We start from the raw sequence: 27,810 nt of genomic DNA, 5'->3' as shown, positions 1-27,810 counted from the left end.
TTTCTTCAGCTTGTATGCACTGTTATTGACAAGTACACATGCGTATGTAATAGCTGTTTAGGCATGTTTCTGTATGGATTTTGTCCCTGAATTGTATAATTACACTTCCCATTGAGTTAGATTGATGGGATATTACATGGAAATACACTGCACTAATATTCCACGCAGCAACAGCTGACACAATTGAAGTCCTGCATTTTTCTGTGTGTGTACCATCGCTAATCATTGCTGTTTCGCAAGCAAATACTCGGTTTAGACAGCAGGGCTAAACATAACAAGCCAGTCCTCATCATCCACCAGCGATCACCACAACCATCCAAATTTTATTGTCTTCACAATTAAAATACAACATGTAAAAGAATTACATGTCAACACAAGGGAAAATACCAAATGCACTACAGTTGCTACACTGACTTTACTTATCTACACCACCCATTTACACCGTGGCAAATGAACACACACTACTAACACACATACACACTGTAAAACATGATATATTTGCGGCACAAAATTTTCGCGAATTGGAGCCGACGGCCTTTCTCATGGCATGAAATTTTCGCGAATTGCCACTGGCGTTCTATGCATATAGTGTAGACAAGAATTTTTGCATGCATTCTAATTTCACGAATCTTGGCGCTCGCGAAATTCGCAAAATTAAACTGCATGCGAACATTCCTCGTTTTACAGTATGTGTACTCCTTTGGCTTCTATCAGGACTGACTGGTCACACTGGGTTACTACTGACATGTGTTCATGCAGAAAACAAGAACACATTGGAGCTGTATGTAGAGTGCTTGATGCTTTGTCATTAAGAATGATATAAACAGGATCAAGAAGTAAAATAGAATTAAAATGAAGGACAATATGTAGACTGTACAGAAAAGCATTTATTAAATGTTCAGGCTTCTATTTAAAAAAAAAAAAAAAAAGAGAGAGAGAAAAAAAAAAAGCCCTTGCGACTGACGTAATTCATATACACAGACAGCATCACATTACTTGACACTGAACAAAGAAATAACCCACAATCTACAGACTTACAAATGCATTCATTACACATTTTCCAATTATTCTGAAATTGGACAGAAAAAAAAAATGTTTTTCCCTTATACCTTCATATTCCTCCAGTTACAACAAAGTGCATGTATTGTTTCTGGATTGTTATTTACTATTCCTTCTCTGTTGGAGAGAACATATCGCACTTTTTTTTTTTTTTTTTTTTTTGGTCAAAAAAAAAAAGAATCTTCATAGAAAGTAAAACCTGTGAGGTTTTAATAGTCCAGTTTACAAATTATTTCAAAATGTTCATCCATGCCTTTTTGACTATGGTTCTTCTCAACAACCTGAAAGCATGCCTAAGGTTTGCCTGATGTAGCAACAACTTATGTATGCAAACTGGATTCCAAGTAATAATAGTGTATTTGAGGTGCAGGTTAATGCAATAGCTTGTTACTCCATCGGACGGAAGAAACATCCATAAATTTGAATATGGAAGTAACCTCGTGTATTGTGCAAAGAATGAATGACACTTCAAATTGAGTGTAAGTGCTGATGCTTCAAAAAAAAAGCCATATTATATATTTTTTCATTTTTGTATTTATGCATTGTTTTCTCATTATATGATTATTTGCACATATAGTTTTGTGTTATACCATATGATTTTTACTTCTTACAAATTGTTATACAATATAAATTGCCAAATGTATACTTTGTATAACCTGTATGTATTACTTTTAGTTAGATGGAAAAGAAGTATACTTGAAGTGAATTGACAAAATTCTTCAGAACATTTCTGTAGTCTGCACACAAAGTATAAAGCACATGTCTGAATATTTTCATTACATTTGCACATGTTCTCAGGGTTGTTGCTCCTGAGATTAAATCAGATAATCAGACAGGATAAAAGTAGCTGCTGTTTGCTAGATAAATGATTCGGGACATAACTGCAGCTAAAAGCCTACCCTTGTCCCTGCAAATCAACAATCAGCAATGCATTCTTATTCCTGTAACAAGGATATTGTTTCTGTGGGGAGCAGCAAGTTGAAACAAGTAAAAAGCTTCCTGCATAAATTCACTTGCCATATAGCACCAACTCATTCCAAGCATAAGCTGTTGTATATTGCAATGAGCCCACAAGAATTAGAGGGCATATATTTCTATATGTTCTGATAACTGAGGAGCAAATTTGAAATAACCCTAAATATTTCATTCCCTTTAGACAGCTCTACACAGTCATAAAATTCAGATCTTTACGAACTAAAACAAATGACCACAAATGTATTCTGGGAGGTATTTTTACCTGCACGGTGATAAAATGATGTGCAAATGTCTATGAAGGAACTGATCTCACGTTTACAAAAACTGTAAAGCAAAGCACTTTATCAAAGTAAGGCCCACTGTTTTAACAAATTTATTCAAACATAGTAAATGCCATTTTAAAATTGGTATCTCAACATTTGAAGTTACGATACATAAGAACATTTTATTGAGTATAAATGAGTCATATTCAGCTCACAGAACTAGCCTAGCACATTGTCATCACAAGATTCCTGCTGCAGGTAAGGGATATAGGATTGAAAAACAAAACTATTACTATCTAAGATTTCTTAAACTACAAAACCTTTCCGCAACTTCAGCTGCTAATAAGCAACAGCTCTGGTTTTGCAATGAACCCTTGAACCTCACCAATATTTACAAAGAAATAATTGATAAATTAAATTAAAAACCAATGCAGGACAATCATTATAACAACAACACAAAAATAATCAAGATCGTAGTGATAATCATGATTCTAATAATAGACACAAAAAACAAAAAAGCATGACAAAATAAATCACAGAAAAAGAGAGAGTGAAATGTACATAAAGCCAGTCTTGAATAATTCAACTGTACTAGTATTTGACTCATCCACAATTTTTTTCCTTTTTTGACAAATCTTGGTGCCATATTTCACAGCACTAAAATATGTCTGGTTTCCTCCCTGCAAGTTAAATGAAACAAGACCAACTTTCACACATTGTACATGTACAAATACATTTTCCTGATTGCTAAAGTTTACATCTTACATGTGTAGGAAGCTGGCAAGCATGGTTCACTGCGTTTACTACAATAATGAAAGTCACATTTTACAACCATTCTCATTTTTCTTCCATACACATCTGATTAGCAACCATGGTAAAAACCTGTCGTTATACTAGATACAGGTTTACTGTTGCCTGCAGATTGGGGGGAGAAAAATTGTGTCCATAAATGAAATTACATTTCATTCCTTCCCTCCCCCCACCCCCCCCCCCCCCCCCCCCCCACCAATTAAATGCCATGTCTTGTATTCACACATTGAAGCTTCACATGAGAAACAAGTATTACTGTAAAAGTGGAATTTTCACGGATTTTGCGCAACCAGAAACTGCGTGAAAATAAAAGCACAAAAATGCTTTTGCTTGTTACTGGTACATGTACATGTACCACTATGTAATGTCTTGATTCCGTGGAATTAAAAACATGCAAAATATATCTTACTCGGCAGAGCGTGAAAAATTATTCAGACTACAATTTCCACTTTTACAGTATCTTGTCAGTGAAGGCAGCTTTACAGTGGTTTGCACATGAAAAGTCATTTTGTGTGTGTGTTGTTTGGAGGAATTAAAAATCTATGTTAACATAATAAAAAATGACAAGCTATTGTTTGATTCCTTCAAATTAAAATAGCACTATTACAAAAACACACGAACACAATGATTAACAAGCAATGAGTATATATATTATATATATTTATATTCTTATCCATATAAATTAAGAAATAATCATAATGTAATAACATAACAGTAAGATAAGAGATTATACATGTGGAAGAGCATGCACACATACATAAGATCAAATAAAAGCCAACTATGCATGCTTATACTGATTACATGTCGTTACCTGTAATAAAACAAAACAAAATGCATGAGTTTACAGCTAAATTGTAAAAATTATGTGGAGTGCAAACCTTTAAAAATAAAAACCAAAAATTTTCTCCTGACAGATCTTACAATCTGTAACTAGCAGTGAAGACTAGTACTCCAAGCTACAGATAAATATATACAAAGTGCTACTGTATATCAAAGAATTAAGGGCGGAAGGGCGGGGGGGGGGGGGGGGGGGGGTTGTAGAGTGGATCCTGATTATCTAGAGCAATAATGTACAGAACACAACACTCAAATAGGAACATCAAGAAAGATAAATGTGACACTGACATGAAGGTTGTGAAAGCATAAATACCACACATAACCAAAGTTTGTTGCCACTTATTTGGTGAACTATTTCATTTTAACATTACGATGCATGAGATTGCCATTTTCTCTATTTGTCAAACATGCAAGAAATACCATGACATGATGTACACAAGTTTACAAAACATTGCAGAGTTGAAGGCTTTTGTTGACTTTAATACACTATTTTTTTTCCATTTCTAACAATACTGGTCCCAACATAAGACAAAGCATTGGCATGCACATACTGAGTAGGCATAACTGCCAGTCCTATTGATTACAATGCCTGCCCCATCATGTTCAACTCCATTCCAAGAATTCATGGTGCCTGATCAATTCAATTTTGTATCTTATGGCATGGCTTGGACAGTTCCTTGTAATTTTTTAGATCACTTTGTAGAGTGAATGAATGACAGGATGGACATGGCATTCCTGGTTCATTCATATCATCTATTACAATTGATTTAACAAACTTGATGGTGCAGCCATCTACTTACTTTTCATTCCCAGAAATAGAAGAATGTTGCTTCAGCACGTCAACATTCCTAAATTCCAATTTCATCAAATCTGCACATGAAATCTATAAACTCAGTCTGGAAAAGATTCACAAGGAATTTATAAATTCTCTTCATAATGGCCAGGGTTTGTAAGTGAGCCGTGATATTAAAAAGTGAAACACAGTTATGATTCCCAGAATTCTGCACATCTAGTCTCTAGCACCAATCCAACTCTTGACTTCATTACTATTACCACTTGTCATGTCAATATAAGATGGACCCCCTTCATTATTCCTTTGGAAAAGTGATCACATTAAACAATTACACATTTACTCTTGCCATCCTTTTTGCCTTTGCCCTTGTTCTTCCGTGTCTCTGGTGTCAGTCGGTTGATCTGTCGTACCAGGTCATAGAAGATTTCGTTGACATTTATTTTGGCCTTTGCCGATGTTTCCAAAAATGTGCTGCAAGACAAGTATAAAATAACAGTTAAAGGTAAACACAGTTTCCACACACTTACAGAAACTCTTGATTTTTGCTCTAAAATGGACACATAATAGAAAATTAAATGAAAAACATTGAAATTTAATTTGTATTTTATGAGTAATGGGAGGATAGAGAATTCAGCCATTGGCTGCGCATTAGCCATTGGCTGAATTTGCGTAATATGAGAGGCCGTTCCGCGCGCAATCGCCATCTTTAAAAGCTGATGACTACTGTGAAAAAATATTTCGAGATAAAATAGATCTTGTATAAGCCACATTTAAGGCTGTTCAGAGTAAGGGAGGGAGCGGAGGGTGCTGAATTCTCTATCCTCCCATTACTCATAAAATACAAATTAAATTTCAATGTTTTTCATTTAATTTTCTATTTTATCTCGTAATGTACGGTAGAGAATTCAGCCATTGGCTGCGCATTAGCCATTGGCTGAATTTGCGTAATATGAGACTTCAAAGATTTTCACAGTAGTCATTTTTCACAGAATATATTGTCAGAGAAAGTTTTTGGGCAACTTTACCTATGTTTACAGGACTGAATCTTGTCCCTTCCTAGAGGTCTGTTGTCCCAGAACTGCTTGTCCAAAGGATGTTGCCTGGGATGCCGGTTTCAGGTAAAAATTCCTGAACGTGGATTCATTTTTCCACCCAGCATGCTTGAGAATGTCTGCTATTGGAAAATGATTCCTCTTGGCAGATGAGGTTGCCGCCGATCTCGTTGAATGTGCTTTGAAGAGATCGGTGTCGATACCTGATGCTCTCAACACAGTTTTTATCCATCGAGCGATGGTTTGCTTTGATGCCTTCCCATGGGGTTGCTTGTAGGTGACAAATAGTGCATTCACCTCCTTCCTCAATGTGCTTGTTCTGTTAATGTATTCTTTAACATAGTGTACAACACAGAGTTTCTTATCCTCGGGAAAGGCTTTCAGTGTTACTTTCACTCCCACATTCCCAGGTTGACTCTGCTTTATCAAATCAGCCACTGCTATTTCCACACAATCTTTGGACGCCTTCACATTGTCAAGGGTTAGGTATGAAAGTGTTTGCACTCTTTGGGCAGAAGTCAACGCTAGTAAAAAACATACTTTGTGTGTCAGTTGACACAGCGAAATCTTATGAGCTGGAGTTACTTGTCTGAGGTAGCTCAGCACCTTGCCCACATCCCATATGAAGCTGTATCTCGGAGTGGGTGGTCGGAGATTAAAAATGCCCCTGAAGTACCGGCAAATCCAAGGATGTGTAGAAATGGTGTATTTCTCCTCCCGTAGAAGAACAACTGATGCTAGTGCACTCCTTGATGTATTCAAGGTGCTGTAGCTTGCTCCATTTTTGTACATAGAATTAAAAAACGCAAACAAATTTCCCACCTTCGTATGGGTCCAACATAAGTGACGCTCATGACAAAACCTTTGCCACTTCCTAATATACACCATATACTGCTCCTTGGTGGATTTCCTCCAAGACGCTGCCATTATATCAGCAGTCTCCTCCGTCAGTCCTTGAGCTATGAAATGTTTGCTCCAACCCTGCAACATAAGAGGGAGAGATGTGTAAGTGGATGGGGTCTACCTGTAATGGGTTGGGTTAACAACTGGTGTTTTCGCAATACCCAGGGCTCCTCCAATAGCATGTTACGTAGTACGGTATACCAGGGCTGTGTTGGCCAATTTGGCACTATCAAAATTCCCCTAGCGCCATCTTGTCTGATTTTTTGGAGACACTTTGCAACCAAGCTAAATGGGGGAAACGCATAAAATACTAGGGGTCCCCAGTCAATAGTGAATGCGTCTACTGCCCATGCCCCTGGATCTGGTCTCCAGGAGACGTATGTTGGGAGCTGGGCATTCAGTCTGGTGGCAAAAAGGTCTACATTTGGTAACCCATACCTCTGCACTATCTCATTGAATATTGTCTTGTCTAGCATCCATTCTATATTGTCATTGAATTTCCTTGACATCGTATCAGCTTCTGTGTTCTTAGAGCCTGCTAAGTGAGATGCTGTTATCCAAATTTGTCGTCTACTGCACCAATCCCAAATTTGCAACGCCATTTCGTTACATGCTTCAGACTTGACGCCGCCCATGTTATTCAAGTATGTCACCGCTGTGGTGTTGTCTAATCTCAACAGTATATGTGCATCTCTGACATTTGAACAGAAGCTTTTGAGTCCCAAACCGGCTGCTAGCATTTCCAGATAGTTTATTTCATTACCTGCTGCTCTTGCTAATTCTTGAGTATTCCATCTACCCCCTGTCTTGGATTGCAGGTCTGTGGCACCCCAACCTTGTCCACTAGCATCTGTTCTTATTTCTTTTGATACTTTCCCTGGGTACAGGGGTTTTGACACGAGATGTGCATGGGATGACCACCAAACTAGTTCCGCCTTGGCTCTATTTGATAGGCTCATATGTCTATCGAAATGTCCTTTCTGTTTTCTCAGGGCTCTGATTTTTTCCCTTTCCAGCTGCCTGTAATGCAAGGGGCCGTACTGAGATGCTGGTAAGGCAGCCACAATCTTCCCAATGACTTTAGCTACCTCCCGGATACTAGGTTTGTTATTAGCAAGTAAGGATCGACATGCATCTTGAATGTCATTGCTCTTACTGGCTGGGAGGGTGATTCTCATTTCAGATGTATTTAAATGGAAACCCAGAAATTCAATCTCACGGGATGGTTCAAGTACCGATTTCTCTGAGTGAATAATGAACCCTAGACTAGTCAAAAGGTCAGTGGTGGCTTGCACTGCTGAGCGAGTGTCTGCTTTATTGTTCCCAATTATCAGTGTGTCGTCCAAGTACGACAAAACTGTGTGCCCCTGTTTTCTTAGTAAGGCAAGCACTGGTTTCAGTATTTTGGTGAACAGTCTTGGGGCGGAAGATAAGCCATTTGGCAAAGCTTTGAACTGCCACAATTGGTTTCTCCATACGAAGCGGAGATATTTACGAGAGTCTAAGTGAATGGGAATTGTGTAGTATGCATCACGGAGGTCTACTGAAGCCATATAACACCCTTTTGAGAGGAGTAGAATACCAGATTGAATATTATCCATTTTAAAGTGTTGGTACTGAACTCTTTTGTTGAGTTCGGACAGGTCAAGAATTAATCGAACTCCTCCGTTCTTTTTTGGTCTCGTGAAAACCTCTGAAATAAATTCCCCTTCTTCATGGGCACATTTTTCAATGACCTGTTTTTCTTCCAGAACAAGAATCTCATGGTCAATCTTGGCTGTTTCTTCAGCATTCCGCTTGTAAGAACGCAGAGGTTTTTCTCGAGAAGGGGGAAATTTTTCTGGGTCAAATTCTATTGTATAGCCTTGAACTGCTTGAATAATGTGTGAGTCTCTCGTGATATTTTCCCAAGCAGGGAAAAATGGCTTCAGACGACCTCCGACGACAGCTGGTGTTGTAACTAGATCGTTGTCTATGTTGTGTTCATAGTCACCTACCTGTTCTATTTCCTCCCCTGGCTTTGGCTCTGCCTGTGGTAGGTTGGCTGCTTGTTGCCACCCTCCCTTGCTGCTGTCGGTGTGTAAGTGTGAGGAGGATCTCGAGGTCTCCCCCTCCAAGCCTTCCCTAAAAAAGGCTGTGCAGATGAACCGGCCATGGGGTTGGAATGTGATGTTCGGCGGTCATAACCCCTCCCCAACGGGCGGGTGAACCCAGTCGACGTGTATTGACGGCGAGATGTCACATCCGGTTTCTTGTACGGCTGGAACCGTGATTGCTCTCGTGTGAAGCGTGATTTCATCATGCCTGACATTGTTTTCCTTTGTTCTTGGATCTCTTTCACTTGGCGCCCCAGGTCATCTCCAAACAAGTACTTTGTCACTTTGTGAGAGGGCTTGCACAGGTGGTGGAAATTTGAGTTCATGTCAGGCTTTATGCTGTCCTTTCTCATGCAGTTGAGGGAGAAGTTTGCATCGCAGAGAAAAGCCATAGCATCCTGCTGAGCTTCAGACAAAGTTGCTGGAAGGGTACGAGCAAACGCGTTTATCCCTTTCAAGAGGGATGATTGGATCATTTGTAGTTTCAGATCCCTGTGTCTCGTCCCCGTCGAGATGTTCTCCCAGATAGTGCTGTTCACTTTAGGGGTTTCTAGACATGTGCAGTTAGATGGGCAGGGGTAGCGAGTTGCTGCTTCGTCGAGAGATTTCTGGTCAAGTTTTTGTCCCATCATATACACAATGGTGTCCGCGACATCCTCATCTAGTGGTTCCCCTATCCCGGACGGAGCCACGAATTTCTGAGCCATTCGTGGTATCTTGAATTCTGGCCGTTTGTCTTTATCTGCCTCCTGTAGGCCTACGTCCGAAAACAAGCTGACCGCGTCATCGCGGTTTGCCGATAGGAAATCAGCCACGCTGCGATTATCCGCCAATTCTATGACGGGTGGTGAGCTGCTTCCCCTTTGTGTGTCGCAGTCGCCATATTCACTAAAACAATCCCGCGGCGTGTTGGCATGTTGTTCTCCATGATGAGGAGTGCTCAAAGTCTCGATCATTTTTTCGAACATTGACTCGAGTTTCCCAATGCGGGACATAACCTCCGTGCTATTTTCCGCTGTAGTCACAGTCGGGTTGGGAGCGGTAGCAGCTGGTGCGGGCGGGTTCGGCTGTGCCTTCCCCGAAGCCGCGGGGCGGGATGCCTTAGGCCTCCCGCCGCTAGACAGACTTTTGCCTGCAGCCTTCTTCTTTGCTGCCGGAGCTGGGCTGGCCTTAGGCTCACACAGCTCGGTATCTTTTTTGGCTTTTGCCTTCTCCGATTTGTCAGCTGGTTCATCCATGCTGAGAACGATAATCACGCTTGTAAGAGAGCACGAATTCAGTTCCGTATTTCCGCAGATTTCGATGATATTTTCCGATTTTTCGGTCAGATAAAAATCGCTTCGCGATCGAACATTGCGCTGGAACGAAGATGGCGATTGCGCGCGGAACGGCCTCTCATATTACGCAAATTCAGCCAATGGCTAATGCGCAGCCAATGGCTGAATTCTCTACCGTACATTACGAGATAAAATGCATAAGAAATATGTGAAATAATGCTTCAATACTAGTATCTAAACATGATGTTAGTTGGGTAATGACAAAAATGCAAAATATGAGCCAAAAAGGTATACCAACAGTATTGCAATCTGAGAACAAATATGATTTTGGTTGCTACGTAATGTTTATCCAGAGTATACTCGGGCAAGGTGTCTATGGGAAATGCATGTAGCAAAATCAAACCATCCTCAAGGGGTTAATAATCAATTATCAATAATCGGCACATTGGGCCATAGCAGTATTTATTGAATTTCTGTGTGAGGGTAAATCACATGCACTTTTGTCGGGCAAACATGACTGCTAGGGCATGATGGATCGTAACTCAACATTCTACCTACCTATTTCTGAATGGGGAGGGCTCCTCAGAAAAGAAAGTTGTATGCTACGATCCAAATCATTTTACACTTTTGATCACAAAATACTCCAAAATAACTCATTATACTGGAAAATTATGTCAGCCAGAGAAGCCTTTTGATACATCAAATCGAAATAATGGAAAATGAATGCTGAATTTTAAGAATTTAAGACTTTTAAATGGATTGTCCAATTTTCCTCTAACTTTGTGATGTGATCTACTAATACTGCTGCATTCACCCAATCCAAGGTAAGGTGAAATTTCATCATACTGTTCATATACTGTATGTATATATGAGATATATGTACAAAGAAACTGTCACATGGTTTTATTGTGTGCTAGGTCCTATGGAATATAACAATTTTCTTGAACTTTTTGCATTATTATATTTGTTTTGGTAGCACCAATAAGATTTGAATAACAAATTTATAGAGGGAGTGTCTACAAATTCATATCCAAGGTTTAATATGTTCACTACTAAACACCTCAGATATGATATCTTTAAACTCACCAGCCACTGAACTGCCTAGCAAGGCTCCCTCCCTGGTCCTTGCCAACCACTCTCTCATCTTCCAAGTCACACTTGTTGCCTACAAGTACCATGGGAACCTTCAGAGCAAATGAATGAGTGGAAAAAAAAAGTAGTTAACCACACAATAAAGAACAGAAAGCCATTAGTTTCTGCATCTGCTATACATAAACCTACAACTGTAGATACCACTACTATATAAATGCATGGCTGTTATTAAAAAAAAAAGAAGAAAAAGACTATGACATCTTTAGATGCAACATTAAACACGCTAACAACCTCTCGAGTTTGAACTCATAAATTCACATTCTCTTTAGAGATCACTTTATGATAAACCATTAAGAATATCAAAACATGCTGTGTAAAACTGCTGTGAATTGGTGAATATACTCTGACATGAAGTTGATTTATTTCTTTTTTCATTTCTTTTCTGCTGGTATTCCAAAGTTGTTTGGGGTTTTTTGTTTTTGTTTTTTCTTTAAATCATTGATGGCAATTGATGGTATACATATAACATGTCTTGCCACAATGTCACAAATTGAATTTAGCTTTGCTACCAGCAGAATGAGATTTACATTCATGAGCAATCTAAAACTTGCATAACTTAACAGTGCAAAACCATCCAGCCCGTGGCATTCAAACTGAACACACACTGTGCATTCTCCCGTCATCAACCAATGCATTTCCATTTGGGTAGGTTCTCAGTTTGTGGAATCAGCTTTCACAGTATAAAGTCTGAGCTCCACTAACACATATGTCCCATGACTTACATCTTCTGTGTCTTTGACTCTGAGAATCTGCTCTCGTAAATCGTGAAGGTCATTAAATGTGGATTGTGCTGTGATGGAGTAAACCAACACAAAGCCCTGGCCATTCTTCATGTACAGATCACGCATGGCTGTGAATTGTTCCTGTAGGCAAGAAGGGAAGATGAAAATGTACAGAAGATATGATTCATGACTGACATGGTGGCTGTCCATTTGCAATGAATCCTGTTAATCCTGTTAGCAAAATCATTACTTAATGTCAACACATTTATAGGCACTAACGAGAGTCTTTCAATAAACAGAACACAAATTCAGGTCTGTGACTTTCAACACTTCATAAGATACTCACCGCAATGCAATGTACTGTACACTAATAATACGTTGTCATGAAAACTGAAGTGATAAAAATGAAATAATATGCAAACTTCCAAAAATGGAGGGACCCGCTAGCAGTGTCAAGCAAATTAATGGAAAATATCAGAACATTGCAGTGAAAAGATCAGATTCAGACCACTACCATGAAACACACATTGTACATACATGTGCACCTCTAAATATTATTTACACATTCTATTGTTAAAATCACATTTATTACTAAGAAGAAATTATATTAGATTTCTACAAACAGATGTGAACAACCAGACCATATTATTGCAATGAGTTCCTTTTAATGTGTGTATCAGCATGTGTGATGGTGCATTAAGTTAGTTTCTCAAGGAAATGACGGTATATTAAAAAACCACAAAAATAAATCAATGCCATTGTACAAATTGTAGAAGACAAAAATGGAAAAAGAATAAATCTGTGGAATGAAGTCCAAGCTGATACTATAAATGATCATGAGCTTCCATACGATGTCTCTAGTTGACGCTTAACAGCGTGTATCATATGCATTATGCGTACATGTCACTAGCATCGATAAAGAATATCACATTTCCTCTACTTCCTGTTAGCACCAGTGTAACTTCCGCTCTAAACAACACTTTTAACAGTCCAGTTTGGTTGTAATGCTTGCCAGGACAGTATTAAGCGGAGGTATAATTGCATTTGTACAGCAGTTTTAGAAATACGAGAAGGGATTTCTTTTTTTTTTTAAACATATGGACAACCCAGCCTTTAGGATGAGCTCATTGCTAATGTAGACCATACTTACTGTGCCTGCTGTATCAAGAATTTCCAGCATGCATTGCTGTCCATCAACTTCCACTTGCTGTCAAACAAAAGAAAACAAGAATATGAATACATTTTAGATTGTTTAGTTTCAATTGTCACATTATAAACCTTCAATTCTTATACATGGAAGCAAACCTTAAAATCACATTAAAGGGATTAAAAAGAAAAATTGTTTCCTTTTTTTTTACATGCAAAGTTGACTACTGTAATAGTAATACATGTTATCATACACGCTGAAAAGTAATCATTTTACATTTTGGGTTTAGTTGGAAAGGAGTACAAATACAAATGTACTTGCGATAGATTTTCATCACATACTCCTGGTGTAATACTGTATGCTGGCAAGTAACCATTTATTACTGTGGCTGCAGTCAGGAGGGAAATCCTGTTCAAGTCAATGTTAAAACTTGCCAAATGATAGACACATCATGGAATGTCCTTATTACCCACAATAAAACAGAATGGACATACCAGTAAAACTACAAAAACATGTGGGCATGCATGTGCAAATCATGTGGTCTGCCCCCTTCTTTAAGGAAACTATCGATTTCAGACTGTTATGAATATGACCCCACTTCGAGTCTGTTTTAAAACAGTTATCTGTATAACATGTCAAATTGGATAAATTGCAACAGACTCCCTTTTTAGATCAACATGATCAACAGCCATGAATAGGTAAGCCCCAACTTTTCTTTATATCATTTCAAAATTGCCTTCAAAGCCCAGGAAAGGCATCTGTATAACCTACACTGACACAACTGACCTACATTGTACATTGTATGCATCAAAAGTGATATCTTGAACATTTCTGAAATCACTGCACCCAAAGGTAAACAGGACCTTTAAATAGTCTTTGTAACAGGAAATTCATATGCCAGCAACTGAAACAATGTGAAAGGAATATGATGTTTTCTTTCTTGTATGTTCAAGGCAGTGAGTGTGGTAAAGGAAATATGCCATCTTTGCCTGCAAACATTTTCTCCATAGTTCCAATGCATTCAAAACTTTCCTTCAGGCACCCCATGACCAGATTTCTTTTCTTGTTGCTTCATAAGTTTCCAGTGAACGTGGCACTCCAATGCCCGAGAAACTTACATAGTACACATACAAACTGGAATGCCCTAAGGAAAAATTACGCTAACAATCATTTACACAGTTGAAGTACATGTAGCAACGTCCATAAAATTGGAGTTAAGTAAAGTACACCTGTTGTCTCAAAAGCACCTGGCAAAGTTCAATTCAAGTTAAATATTTCATAAATTTCCCCTTCTGTCTTCATCAAAGAGAGTCTCGTCATCTTGGGTAGAATGATATAAGATATTCTTGTGTATAAGGTACCAAAACTTACTAATACTGTTCTCATTGCCTTCATTATTTTTTTTAAACAATATTGAGGGAAATAACTCATTATTTTGGGAGATTTCCAAATCACAATCCAAATCACAATACTTTGTGGGATTTTTTGGAAATAACATGCAAAGTTGAACAGTGAGACTGGCGACTTCAGAAACGAAGAAAATTTATATTGTACAATGTACACTGCACTACATGTGTTGCTCCTTGCTATTTTTACCAGTTGTCGCATGCTGCAGTTATTGAATTGGCATTGTGACATAAAAAGCATGCCATTATTCATATTTATATGCAAGTCAGCTCTTCGCAAATAATTGTGACCCACGTTTCACAATTTTTTTCACAGAGAGAAAGATGAATAAACTAGAAATTTCGCTATGGCGACTGGTATGCCTCCGCCATAATGCATGATTCTCCTAATAGGTCTAAATAGTACATGCCGACAATGTGTGACTACATTTTCACAAAATTGGCAAAATGTTAAAATGACAAGTTTGTCACAAATGTGTTGAATGCTCACCCTTCCTTGACCTAGGTTTAATTGGATGAATAGGAGAGCATGTATTTGGGATTTACAGACTTTAACTTGACTTTGACCCATTCATACATTTATGCATGGAGTAATTTTCAAGGTATGGAGAAAAAGTGCAATTTCTGTATTGAATAGTAAATCGTTACCATTTTCATCTGGCCTTTGACCCTGAAATTCATAAGATAATCACTGTCAGGCAGAAGATGCATAGATATGTATTACGTTTCAAGATAACTTTGAGCCACTTCCGAGATATGGAGGAAAAACTTAGTTCAGCACTTTCACTTGATCTTTGACCTTTTGACCTTAGAGGCAAAAACAAAAGAAAAAAAAAAACTTTCCAGAGAATCTCTATTAGGTTAAACATGCATACACCTAGTGTAAAAAAAAAAATCCTGCTGGCATTGCATAAACATAAGGGAAATAGTAAAATTTTGAAGTGTTGCCCTTGACCTTTGACCCCTGACCTTTGACCCCATGAACCCTAAATTCTCTAGAAAATCACTGCCAGTCAGTACATGTATATATACTATCTTCCATGCAGAGACCTTGAACAATTTCCAAGGAGGAAAAAAGGTAAAGTTTTAATATTTTTGCTTGACCTTTTGACCTTTGACCTCATGACCTAAACTTTCACCAGAGAATCTTAATTGGTTAATACATGTATACACTAAGTTTCAAGAAAATATCTTCAGGCATTGCAAAGATATGATGGAAATAGTGAAATTCTATGTATTTTGACCTTGACCTTTTGACCTTTGACCTTGAGCATATGCACTCAAAAGTTGATAGGCACAACTTCACTCCCTAATACACATACATGCCAAGTTTCATTAGGATACCTCAAAAGGTTTTGATAGTTACCTTGTCCACAAAATTCATTACGGACGGACGGAAGGACGGACGGACGGACGGAAGGACGGACGGACGGACGGAAGGACGGACGGACGGACAACCCGAAAACATAATGCCTCCGGCACCACTTCGTGGCGGAGGCATAAAAAGACACAACTGATCCCGACCCAAATTTCAAAATGTTTGCAATGAGAATGGCACTGAAATACGTCCATAGTTCAAATCACTGAACATCATGAATTGAACACCTATTTCTGTTAAATCAACTGTTTTCCTTTAATAAAGACAGTAGCCCTCATAGGCAGGGACTGTAGGATGAGAAATGGGTTTACAGTGCAGAAACTGATATCTTGACAAGTTTTGTAAAATGTACAGGCCTACATTCAACACAGGTCACTAATACACTTACAAATATACCAGATAGCTTATACCTCTTTTATAGGCTTTCATTTGCTGAAGTAATTGACACAGTTGATTTACAGACATTCCTGGCATTACCTTGAACATTTGAAATGGACTTACAGTAGTTATGTCATACTGTACCTATGCAATTCAGAGTCTAGAACACAGACTTCACATCATGTACAAAACACATGCTCACATCTGTAGGACACACACGCCAGCACTAAAGATCTGCTTGAACCATTCGAGTCACAATTTATTCCTTGGACAGAGTGAAGGCATTCATGGAATGCGCACTGACCCATCCAGGCTAACACACAGGCCTACTGACAATAAGATGACCAGCTAGAAGTACATGTACATGTACACTCTCAGTCAGAATGCTTCTGTAAGATTACATGTACCTGGTATGTTCAACTCACTAGCAGTATTCAAAGAAAAATGTCATTCCATGTTCAAGTTGACTTTAGATTCATGAGTAAAATCAAACAGACCAGGAAAGTAAGCAAGTCTTGATTAAATTTAAAAGTTGCAATTTATCCTCTTTTTTTTTTTATTTCAAACTATACAGTACTGCATTTGATTAAATTGCAGTTTAAAGAGAGAGAAAGAAATGCCATGTTCATTAGGCTACGACTCAATTTCTGTTCCACAGCATCCTTTCTTGTAAGGAACCAACACTGATGAATTTTCAACCCTGCATCCTTTGATGTGAATTAACAGTGAAATTCTGTATGTGCAGTAGACCTATATTTTGCAGTGTTTTTATTTTCACAAATCAAGTGATTAAATACCTATGGTACAATTGTACAAGTACACAAAATTAACAACTCACAAAAAATATTGCCTTGCGTAGCCAGAATGCTTTGTCCACCTTTTTCAAAGTGGGAAATTGCACACATGTACAATGTATAATGTACATGTCACAGAAGTGCTTTAATGACAAACTCAGTGTACACTGAAGTAACTTCAGCATTTTAGGACATTTAGAATGAGTATTATATACTTTTTCATGAAGAAATTCTGAAAGTTTTTATCAAAAGCTTTAATGTGCACTGTGAAATGCATTATCAATTGTGGGCCATCCTCAAAGTTAGATCTGGATCCGACTTCTCATGGCATCCAAAGCCGCCCATCCTATCATACTGTGCTTGCTGGATCATGTAAGCATCTTCATTAAAAGAAATGAAATAAAAAATAAAAAAATGATCTGGGTTATTGCTTCCTTCATGGCCCCTTTTTCCCATGCACATTTCTGAGACTTTCATCATAATGAAAGGCTACCAGCACTTTTTCCATGAGGTCATCTCGGAGAGCAACGATGTAGGCCTACATGTATCAGTCTTTGTAGGCTTGGTGAACAGGATATGCCTGCATTGAACCAGCCTGCATGGAATCAAAATAGCAGAGTGATATATTTGACCATATATCTCCATTTCCTCCATTATCCCCTTCTCAAAAAGATTAGAGAAAAAAAAAAAGTGCTATCAAAACAAATAGTATGGAAGACGTGACAGACAGAATGACACATAATATCATGATCCGTTTGTACAAGTCTGTCCTGAATAGATTTTGTCTGAATCTTACATGCACACATGTTATGCAATATTTTTGTTCGAGCATGTAAAATGTCGGGGGGGGGGGGGGGAAGTTTTCAGGTAATCTTTTCCTGTGATTGTCTCCAATAATACTATTCAGACATATACAACATAAATTAAAACCAGAGATACTCACAGCATGCAACTCTTCAAATTGGAGATAATGGCATTTTTTGCAGCATGAAACTTTCATATTGTACTATCATGGCGCTCAATGCATTGTGTAGACAAAAAAAAAAAAAAACCTACAACTTTCATGTGCATTGTACTTTCAGAAAGTGAAAGTTGCATCCACACACACACACACACACACACACACACAACAAATCTGGTTTTAAAGTACAGTGACATTGGGAACATTCACAGCCTCTTTTCCCTATTTCTTGTAAATCACTTTAGACGCACCAGGCAAGTATTGATATCGTATTATGATAGGAGTTTTATTTTGAAGTCTCAATATGTATTTACAAACACTTCTGGATGTGACACACTGAGAATGTCTATATAATTTGTCTGAATTGACTACGACAATAACAGAATATGATACTGCAGTAGTCTCTGCATAATCGGGCACTGTCGTGCAGGGCATTTCTTAACTGATTCAGTAACCGGTGTACCCGATTAACCTGACAGCATACAATGTACTTCATTCACATTACAGATACCACACATTAACTATGCATCCATCTGTATCACACACACAGCACAGTATGCTACTGTCTCACACTTAACAACTCAAGTCGCAAGGCAGTCTTCCCAGAAACCCCCATTTCCCACACAAGAGTTAGTGTCTGCAGGGTAATTCTATAAACAATCTGCATGTACATTGTACAATGTAGTCCCAACATTGTGTAAACCAACCCCCATCAAGCCCCATGCACGTGTTGCTAAACATGCGTCATGCGCAGCTAGACTCCAATGCTTGGCATGAAGCCACGTGCTGCCATAAATTCAACTGACCCCATAAGTTTATGGCAATTGTATGTTCAGTTTTGATGAACAGCCTGAAGAAAAGGCTAGAGTCTCAGCAGAGCTAGCCTATCCTTCATTCTTCTCAAGAGCTAGACGCTCATAGATATGTGTAGTGATTAACTTTAAAGTGTGTTACTGTGTGTGTACTGTGAAACAAGATATATTCGCGGCATGAAATTTTCGCAAATTGGAGCTGACGACCTTTTTCGCAGCATGAAATTTTTGCGGATTGCCACTGGCATTCAATGCATATACTGTAGACAAGAACTCTCACGTGCATTTTAATTTTGCGAATCTTGGCGCTCACAAAATTTGCAAAATTAAAATGCACGCGAATATTCCTTGTTTTATAATACTTAGTTTGGGTAGAGTGTGTGGTATTTATTGCTGAAAGGGTTGCACACAGCATGCTTGTTACATTGTGCGTCTACCTGTAGTGATATGGCGAGGTGATCGTACACTGCACATCAAACATATTAAAACTCAAACCTATGAAGCGCTCTAATGTCTGTAAGCACCTTACAGTTTCTTCAACATTTACTGTATGTTTAAACCCATTTTAATGGCTTTCTGTGGAAAACTACGAAAAGTAACCAGGTTTGTTTGGAAAATTTCTACCAACTTAACCAAATTGCCTACTTGATCATCAGGCAACTACAACATGCAATGGAACTGTTTGTTCTGCTTGTACGTCAATTAAGCTGAGAACCCAACAAAGTGGTACCTAATCATGCAGGCCCACACTTCTGTTCTTGTTGTTACCCCCTTCTTGGCTTCTGCCTTTAGTACAGCACAATTTCACTTCTTGTTAAAGTTGCTAAGTATAGTAAATTGCCTGAGGGAATTTGCATGAACCTGCTTACACACTAAATATTTTAAAAAGCTTGCAAATTGCTCCAAACTGATGAGACCATCCTTGGGCTTTTGTCAGACTTGCCTCATTAAGTTCAACCTCTGCTGACCAAATTCTGCTTAATTTGAGGATACTTTCTCTTGGCTCTAGAACACTTGCAGGTGAGCATTTAGCAGACAAGCCTTGAATGTTTTTCCATATGGTTGTAAATGTCAGAAAATGACAGAAACTCAATTCCAGGGTTACGAACATTACATTCAGTAAGATAATGTGGGCTTTACATACTTCACCAACTCAGCACGATCAGTCTAAAACCATTCATAGTTTATTCTAACCTGCTCATCCTGAAGTGTTAACAATCTGAGTTTTGATTAGTTAAACTATAAATCAGTTGCTAAGTATTACACAAAATGCTTGCTGTTAACAGACATTTTTTTTTTGACATGATTATTAAACCTCCATGTGGATGTGCTGAAAAATGTATGAATTGGAGCATTAAGTAAAAGAAATTTTCTTCTGAAATGAGTGCTCAGGTCCTGTTTAAGTTGCAGACTGACAATTGTGTATGTACAACAGATTTGGCATTTACTCAAAAGGTTCACAAATGTAGCGTTATGAACATTACATTTTTAGTGTTACAGACATTTAACTTTGTCCACTTTTCAAATTCTGAATATTCATACTTCGACACAGCTCTTATCTAAGACAAGGATAATAATAGTATTTTGGGTCCATAACTACTTTGAAATAAATTCTGAAGTGTTGATGAATATGGAATAATGAAAATCAAAGATTGTGTGTTTTCACACAAAAAAAAAAAAATCAAAAATATTGCCCCAAAATGCAGTTTGTTTGTGTTTTTAAATGCCTAAATGTACTTCAATTGTATCAAAATATCACTCAAATGCTAAAACTTGATTTCTTGCACTTGATACTAAATTTGTCTCTGCACAAGTAGCTTGTTCAAATTATTGCAGATTTATGATTTCTAGGAAAAGCATCACTTTTCATGGAATTGCCACATACTAGTACTACATTAACAGTGCTGCCCTCTAGTAACAGTTATTAAAATGCAGAGTACACAGTCACAGACATCCAAAATGTTAATTTCACTTTTCAGCTTGTGTGCTTTAAGAAGCCTTTATCAATAGGATAATAAATAAGAAAGCATCAATGGTGAAATCGGAGCAAAATTATACCATTCATAGGAAAGCCATAACTATCAAATATTGTTAAATTGGGATAGAAGAATCTAATCAACATGGCAGAAGAGCTGTCTCTGTCATGAATCTGTATCTTTGGGTAATATTACTCGGGTAAATGAAGTGTTACCGCCAAAGTATACGTACATTCTCCTCAGTTTGAGGGGTGGGTCATTCATTTTCCTCCATGGCCTTCTCAAGACATGCAGTACTTTGTCTGTCATAACCACTTTGGTGTAATGTGATACTGTGGTCTTGAACCACAGCCTGTAGTAAGGTCTGTATTCCTCTGTTTCCCAGAGGCTTTTAATAAATAATTTCTTCTTGCCACAAGCCCATACCATCTCGCAACATCTGAAAAAATAATTTCTGTGTTCACATGAAAGATCTTTTACAGTGTATCACCAATGCCATATATTCCTTAATATGTATCTGTTTTGAATGAAATTTCCACTGTTATCTTTGATTCTTTTTTTCCCTCTTTCTTTCTCTCTCTCTCTCTCTCTCTTTGATAGCTAAATGAACTGATTGAAATACATGTTTGTATGTGCAGAAACATGTTTCCCATAAATTGTTTCCTCCAAATTCAGAATGGTTGGGAGGTTCGCATGGATGAATTTACAATTGCCTTGAATTGTTGCATGTTTGACTGACAGGCCATGATGTTGGCGACACAGCAGTTCAATGGAATGTCATATGTAGTTTGAGTTCAGTGAGGACTGAGGAGACTGTTTCAGCATCTGAGCAGCCTGTAATGCTTAACATGACCAGAAACATGTTGCACAAACATGAAATGATATTTTGCCATCTACCTTGAACAAACTGTGATTTCACTTGCTTCATCATGTCAACTACAGTAGATAGAATAGACATTTTTTTTTTTTAGTCATAAAGAACACTATTAAAACACTATTATCAGAAAAAAAAAGTATCATATCCCATGCAAGTTTAGTTTTCGCAAAGTTTGGAGCTGATGTATTAAAGCTTCATTCTAGTTTTAGATCACATCCACTGACTTACAAGGAAACATTACTGAAAACCAATCAGTAGAGTGAAATACTAACCTTTTATACTGGCGATACCACTGAGTGTCTAACTACACGTAGGTAATTGGGCTTTGTTGTTCCCATATCACCAAATAAATTGATCTGTAATACTTGTAGGTCTATAGATTTTTAATGTCCCATATTTTTGGTGTTATCATGTCTCAAAGCTGCAAGAGACCAAAGTTGTATCCTTTGTAATGTATACTGTAATCAATGAGGGGCGATGGTTTGTTGTTTTCATCAAGAGTCTCCTTCTATTAAAACTAACCTTCCTGTAGCTGTCTTCAATTGTGGGGTCATACTTCTCAACGAAGATCCCTTGTACAAACTGTACCGTCTGCAATATGAAAAAGAAAAGAAAGAAATTCATAAGCAAAAGGTGATGGATACTACAACATCACAACATGTGATCATCATAATACAGCAAAATTAAATTTTGATTTTATGAATTATCATCATTCATTTGCAAATTGAACTGGGATTTGACACAGAATGCTAATACATTCCTTTTTCAGACATAAAATTTATTGTGTTAACACAGCTTCAAGCTGGCAGAAGTGTGGGGCGACCAAAACTACCATCTGATAGTTAATAACTCATTATGCAACATTTTGTGCACCTGACCAGAAATCAAAATTTCAAGTTAAAAGGGAGGGAGGCAGCCCGCCCGGGATCTGTAATGAACAAACTTGAAATTTAAGTCATCACTGTACAAACTCATAGAATTAAAGGGAAGATAAACCCCAAGAACAATGTGGATTGAGTGAAAGCAGCAACATTAGTAGAACACATCAGTGAAAGTTTGAAGAAAATCGGACAATCGATGCAAGAGTTATGAATTTTTAAAGTTTTGGTGTTGGAACCGCTGGATGAGGAGACTACTAGAGGTTATGACGTATGAGTGGACAACAATACCAAGAAAATATAAAGAAAATACTACAAAAATTCATTTTTCATGAAAATTACAAATTCCATCAACTTGATATTGACATATGTTAAGGGTAGCAATTACTCCCCCTGCTTTCTGAAAGCGGTTGGTCCACTGCTCTTTCATAATTCTAGAAAAGTGAATTTTTGTTGAATTTCCTTTATATTTTCTTTGTATCGTTGTCCACTCATACGTCATTTCCTCTAGTAGTCTCCTCATCCAGCGGTTCCATCACCAAAACTTTAAAAAGTCATAACTTTTGCATCGATTGTCCGATTTTCCTCAAACTTTCACTGATGTAATCTACTAATGTTGCTGCTTTCACTCAATCCACATTGCTCTTTGGGTTTACCTTCCCTTTAACTTTGCTTGTCACTTCTGGTTCTAGCTCAGATTTGGAAACATTCCCTAATGTTGGGAGGGGGATTGGGGCCCCTTGGGGGCCCCCAAGGGGAGCATGGTGCCCAGTTGATCAAATTGAGATTTTAACCCCCTGGCATCCTACCCACTAAGTTTGGTGAAAATTCATCATTGGGTTTTCAAGAAGAAGATGGAAATGTACAATTTAGGCCCCATAAGGACCCCTCCCCACCACTCTATCACTTCTGGTTCTAGAAAAGAAGATTTTTTAAGATTCCTTAATTTTGTGGGGTTTGGGCCCCCCTGGGGCCCCCAGGTGGGACATGGTGCCCATTTGAACAAATTGAGATCCTCTCCCCCTAGGGATAATACCTGCCAAGTTTGGTGAAAATCGGTCATGGGGCTCTCAAGAAGAAGATGAAAATGTCAATTGTTTACACACAACGCACAATGCACGACGAACGATGCACAACGGATGACAGACTAAAGGTGATCGCAATAAATCTGTAGCTCACTTCAGCTCAGGTGAGCTGATAAATAAATTAATCTATATGCTCAAAGTGAGCACTGTAAAAGCGGTTGTCTATATTTCAGTATTCAGGGGGTAATCAAGTAACACAAATTATGATTTAGGCTGCCTAACCAAGAGCCAAGAAAAACATATCATGAGCACTACATTTAAAAATTTTGATGTTTTTCAGTTGCTTATGGAAAGAAGTACAGTACATACTGCTTCCACACAAATGCTCAGAAAGGCATCAGTCACATGTATCATTACTGTCACTACTTTTCACTGAGCACTGGGAATGTGATGAACAATCATGTCATAAAGTTTATAATGTACTGAACATATCTAATATCAAAGACAGCTATTGTTTTCTCCCTACGAAAGAGGAAGCATGATGAGCACTTTGCAAAGCACAAGTGCATTTCAAAACCAAAGTGAAGTACTTGTATAGCAAGTGGCATCAACATCAGTCCAGCAAAACTTCCTTTAGCATATAACATGTACATGCTACTCCATTGTATGAAAGGGAAAGGCCAGAAAATAATGAAACTCAATAATCGAAAGTGACCCAAACATCAGTTCATGGTAAAATCTAGAAATGTACATTCCTAAACAATGCAAATTGTTTGTACCTGACCAACATCAATTCGATTAGTGTATGATATTGATTATTCTCTTCACATTATAACGAAATATCTGAGGCATAATACATCATCTGGGGACTACAGCAGGGTGCTACATAACTTTTTGTTACCACTTGCCCGATCGGGCAAGCAGATTTTCATATTGTTGTAGAACACTTGCCCGAACATGAATTTTACTTGCCCAAAAAGAAAGTTCCAAAATATAAGAAAATGATATAGAAAATCACTTGTAAAGCCAAGGGCTTGATAAAACCCAATCATTTGCATAAACAGCACATGTGGGGAGTTACATACTTGGTTCGATAGAGTGTTGGTGTCGGATTGTTGGGACTTTTTCACATAAGTATTGGGAAGTAAAGATGGGTTCAAAACTTTTTGCTTGCCCAATTCGGGCAAGCATTTTTTCTCATTGTTCCAAAACACTTGCCCGACTTTGATTTTTACTTGCCCCGGGTAATCGGGCAAGTGCTTATGTAGCACCCTGTACAGGTCAGATCACCACATTTAAGAGGGTACACCTTCACGTGGTACTGGTCCAACACCGACGGTAAGATTAAAGGGACACAGTCCTCACGAAATTTAAAAAAATATGTTGTTGTTGGTACCTCCAATGAACTACTTTCGCCAAAAACAAACTTTAAAATCACCAAATAAGCTCGTACATTTTGGTTGAAAAAGTGTGACTCTGCATGGTGAATATGCTAATGAGCAAGTCTTGGCGGAGAGTCATACGTCGTCGATGCACAACTCTTTCCAGCCGTGTTCTGCTCGTTATCCGTACGCTCCCTAGTTTACCCGGATGCATGAAGACGTCGGTGGCTACTCCGACTCGTATTTGACATTGTTTCTACGTTGTGTGTGTGTGTGTGTGTGTGTTTGTATTGTGTATTATATTCGCACGTGTGGACGGTACAACTAGATGATAGATCTACGGTAGATACGCGTACGCATCCCGTACGCGGTTTGCCCTTCGCACTTTTCCAGTCTCAAGCGCAGCTGCAGCCCTACCTGTCGCCGCTCATGCATGTTCTATAGTACGTACAGAGTGTACATATTTGTAGGTAGAAACGATTTTACACAGGCCTGCTAGTACACTACAGGGGCGACCGCATTCAGCGTCGTCTGGTCAGGCTATCTTACATCAGTAGTTTTGCTCGAATCGTGCAGAAAATTTCCCAGGAAAATCCTTTTTTCCGTCCCAGACCAACAAAAGTATCGTGAAAGGTGAGCTGTATGGCTGGGAAATATCGGTACAACGATGCCGAACACAAGAAACTTAGGGCCTACAAAATCTCGAAATCGTGTTGTGACCTACCTGTGCGTGGACAATTTGTGAAGCGATGTTTTTACGTGGACCGGCAGGCTGTGGCCCTCGGTTATAAACCGAGAAAACTCCTGAAACCAGATGCAATCCTGACCATTTGCTCACATGAGTTATAAAACAGAAACACCTCGAGCATCGACTTCGAAGAGAACCGAGGGAAAAAAGCGTAGAGAGGTAAGGAAAGTGGCTAGCTATGTTTAATTTACCCTGGGCCTGCAGCCGGGGTTGGACTGCAGTACAGTGCCACTGAGCTAGCTGCTGCCAGTGCCGACTGGACATGCACGGCAAAGTGGAGCGAAATCATATCCCTACGACCCCCTGTGTTTACCCTTCCCGGCTCACGTCATATTTTTTTTTTTCGAGGAAAGGCGATTATCTGACTACTTACAGAAATATTGAGATACAAACAATATTTTCTTTGAAGAATTCGACTCTCTCATGCACAGGTTATCTTCGGTTTGAATGCCAAAATCGACTGGACGGAGTCGAGTGTACTGTGTATGTATACATTGGTATGGTAAGGATTTGCGCGCGAGAGTGGTTTCTACGCTAAGAAGTATGCAACACGGACGGAAGCTAGAAAACGACCGTGCCTATTTGATGTCAAGTTCATGGTATATTTGGTTTAAAAATACATACAAATTTATGTTTACAATATTAATTTTTCGTAAATTATATATATCTAAGCTTGAAATATTTTGTTTGAAATTATAAAACCACAAACTTTCACATTATATGATAAAATTGCAACTAATCATTTGAACACTTAAATTGGTTTTTAGAGGCACGGCTGTCAACTTGGTGAGTAGGGCATGCACTACGTAGCATCTTTTTGCCGGCTCTTTCACGATCGCTTGCAGGAATTATTTTTCAAAAATCGCGTACGGAGACAATTTTTGATGTCCAAGAGTATAAATTGGTGAAAGTTTATATTTTTTACTCTTCTTAATTATCAGTACAGTGAAAATCTCAGGACTGCTTCCCTTTAATGAGGCAATACTGATCAAAATTATCGATCCCAACACTACATTGTAGGTGCTAGCATCACACTACCGCAAAGTCCGCAGGAATTGCATGATGAAAACTCGAAAATGATAATCCCTAGGGGCTAGTGTTAGCCAATGGGCAAAAAGTACGTAGATCGCTAGCATAAACCAATGCTGCACACTGGCGCCGGTCCAGCGGCCCCAGAACGGTAAAAGTCACTGTCAGGCCAGTAACTTTTCAGAAATTGCCAAAGTTACTGGTCCGACACGACCAGTAAAAAATAGCATTGGCGGAGTCAGTTGAGAGAAAAAAAGCAGCCCCAATCAGGGAGAAATAGAATGCAATCGCATCTTTTAACAAGTTTTACGCAAGTTTTCATTGATTTGCACACGCGCATGTTGAGAATGAGCAGTCGACGACATGGTTACTCAAATTCACGCTCGCTTCATCATTCATAACCCCATGTGCATTGGCATTGCTCACGCACTGCCATGCAATACATGCAAAGTACAATGTATACAAAGTACAATGTAACGGCTGAAATGCATGTAATTTCCTGACCCTCGTTCGTTCGTTCGTTTCGTTTGCTTGCGATCGGCAGTCATGCCAGCCAAAGAGTATAGAAGCGCACGCATTTTGTACTCTGTGGTCATTCTTAAATGCAAGATCTGATCCTGGCTTCGCAGCAGCGTGGCAGTGGACAAGTTACTTGTACCGATGTTTAGAAAAAGTAAGAACATATTCAACAGTGTCAAATAGATCTGATTGCATTCATTTTCATTTTACACATTATTTTCACAAAGGAATATTTTCATTCTTTCAGAATGGTCTCATAGTGGAGATATGCACAAAAAGGATCACGAATTCGGCCCTGCCATGCACGCATGCACAAAATGTGAAAAGACTATTGGGAGAAAAAATAATTCATGAAATCATTGCAATCAGGCACCGCTGATATTTGAGGTAGAAATTGGCCCAAGCAGGATCGTGAATTCGGCCGCTTCATATACCTTTCAAGAACGCATACTGTACAAAATGCGAAGAGATTATCTGAGAAAAATAAAGAACACATTTTCAACCCCTTCTGGTGCGTCACAAAAGATTACAGCCAAAATAATTTATGAAATCATCTTAATC

The 27,810-nt window shown here is 38.5% G+C and overlaps 3 protein-coding genes across 3 annotated transcripts in view; all 3 read right to left on the bottom strand.

Moving 5' to 3' along the window:
* Window positions 1-4,321: 4,321 nt before the first annotated feature.
* LOC139724933 (ras-related protein Rap-1b) overlaps window positions 4,322-27,810 on the bottom strand; it is a 43,121-nt gene continuing 19,632 nt past the window's right edge. Inside the window, exons 3-7 of the mRNA XM_071636053.1 lie at window positions 22,191-22,259; window positions 13,090-13,146; window positions 11,940-12,080; window positions 11,152-11,249; window positions 4,322-5,208 (exon numbers count right to left, since the gene is read on the bottom strand). Coding sequence (XP_071492154.1) covers window positions 5,058-5,208; window positions 11,152-11,249; window positions 11,940-12,080; window positions 13,090-13,146; window positions 22,191-22,259 — 516 coding nt within the window. The 3' untranslated portion in view covers window positions 4,322-5,057. The remainder of the gene's footprint in view (window positions 5,209-11,151; window positions 11,250-11,939; window positions 12,081-13,089; window positions 13,147-22,190; window positions 22,260-27,810) is intronic.
* On the bottom strand, window positions 5,368-7,443 carry LOC139724931 (uncharacterized). Its single transcript, XM_071636052.1, has one exon. The coding sequence runs from the start codon at window positions 6,777-6,779 to the stop codon at window positions 5,769-5,771; it is 1,011 nt and encodes a 336-aa protein (XP_071492153.1). The 5' UTR covers window positions 6,780-7,443; the 3' UTR covers window positions 5,368-5,768.
* Window positions 6,635-10,026, bottom strand: LOC139724921 (uncharacterized). Its single transcript, XM_071636042.1, has 2 exons — window positions 8,690-10,026; window positions 6,635-6,770 (listed from the first exon to the last, which is right to left on the bottom strand). Exon 1 carries the CDS (start codon window positions 10,024-10,026, stop codon window positions 8,695-8,697), a length of 1,332 nt encoding a protein of 443 aa, XP_071492143.1. The 3' UTR covers window positions 6,635-6,770; window positions 8,690-8,694.

The sequence above is a fragment of the Diadema antillarum genome, unplaced genomic scaffold (genome assembly GCF_040938485.1).
Source record: "Diadema antillarum isolate AM-2024a unplaced genomic scaffold, OU_Dant_1.0 seq00000005_RagTag, whole genome shotgun sequence".
In the NCBI taxonomy this organism is placed as follows: Eukaryota; Metazoa; Echinodermata; class Echinoidea; order Diadematoida; family Diadematidae; genus Diadema; species Diadema antillarum.
This window is presented reverse-complemented; position numbering and strand designations above follow the sequence as displayed.

Bases quoted from the DNA above. Each gene is read 5' to 3' on its own strand.
- LOC139724921 (XM_071636042.1), bottom strand. From the start codon at position 10,026: ATGGATGAACCAGCTGACAAATCGGAGAAGGCAAAAGCCAAAAAAGAT.
- LOC139724931 (XM_071636052.1), bottom strand. From the start codon at position 6,779: ATGTTGCAGGGTTGGAGCAAACATTTCATAGCTCAAGGACTGACGGAG.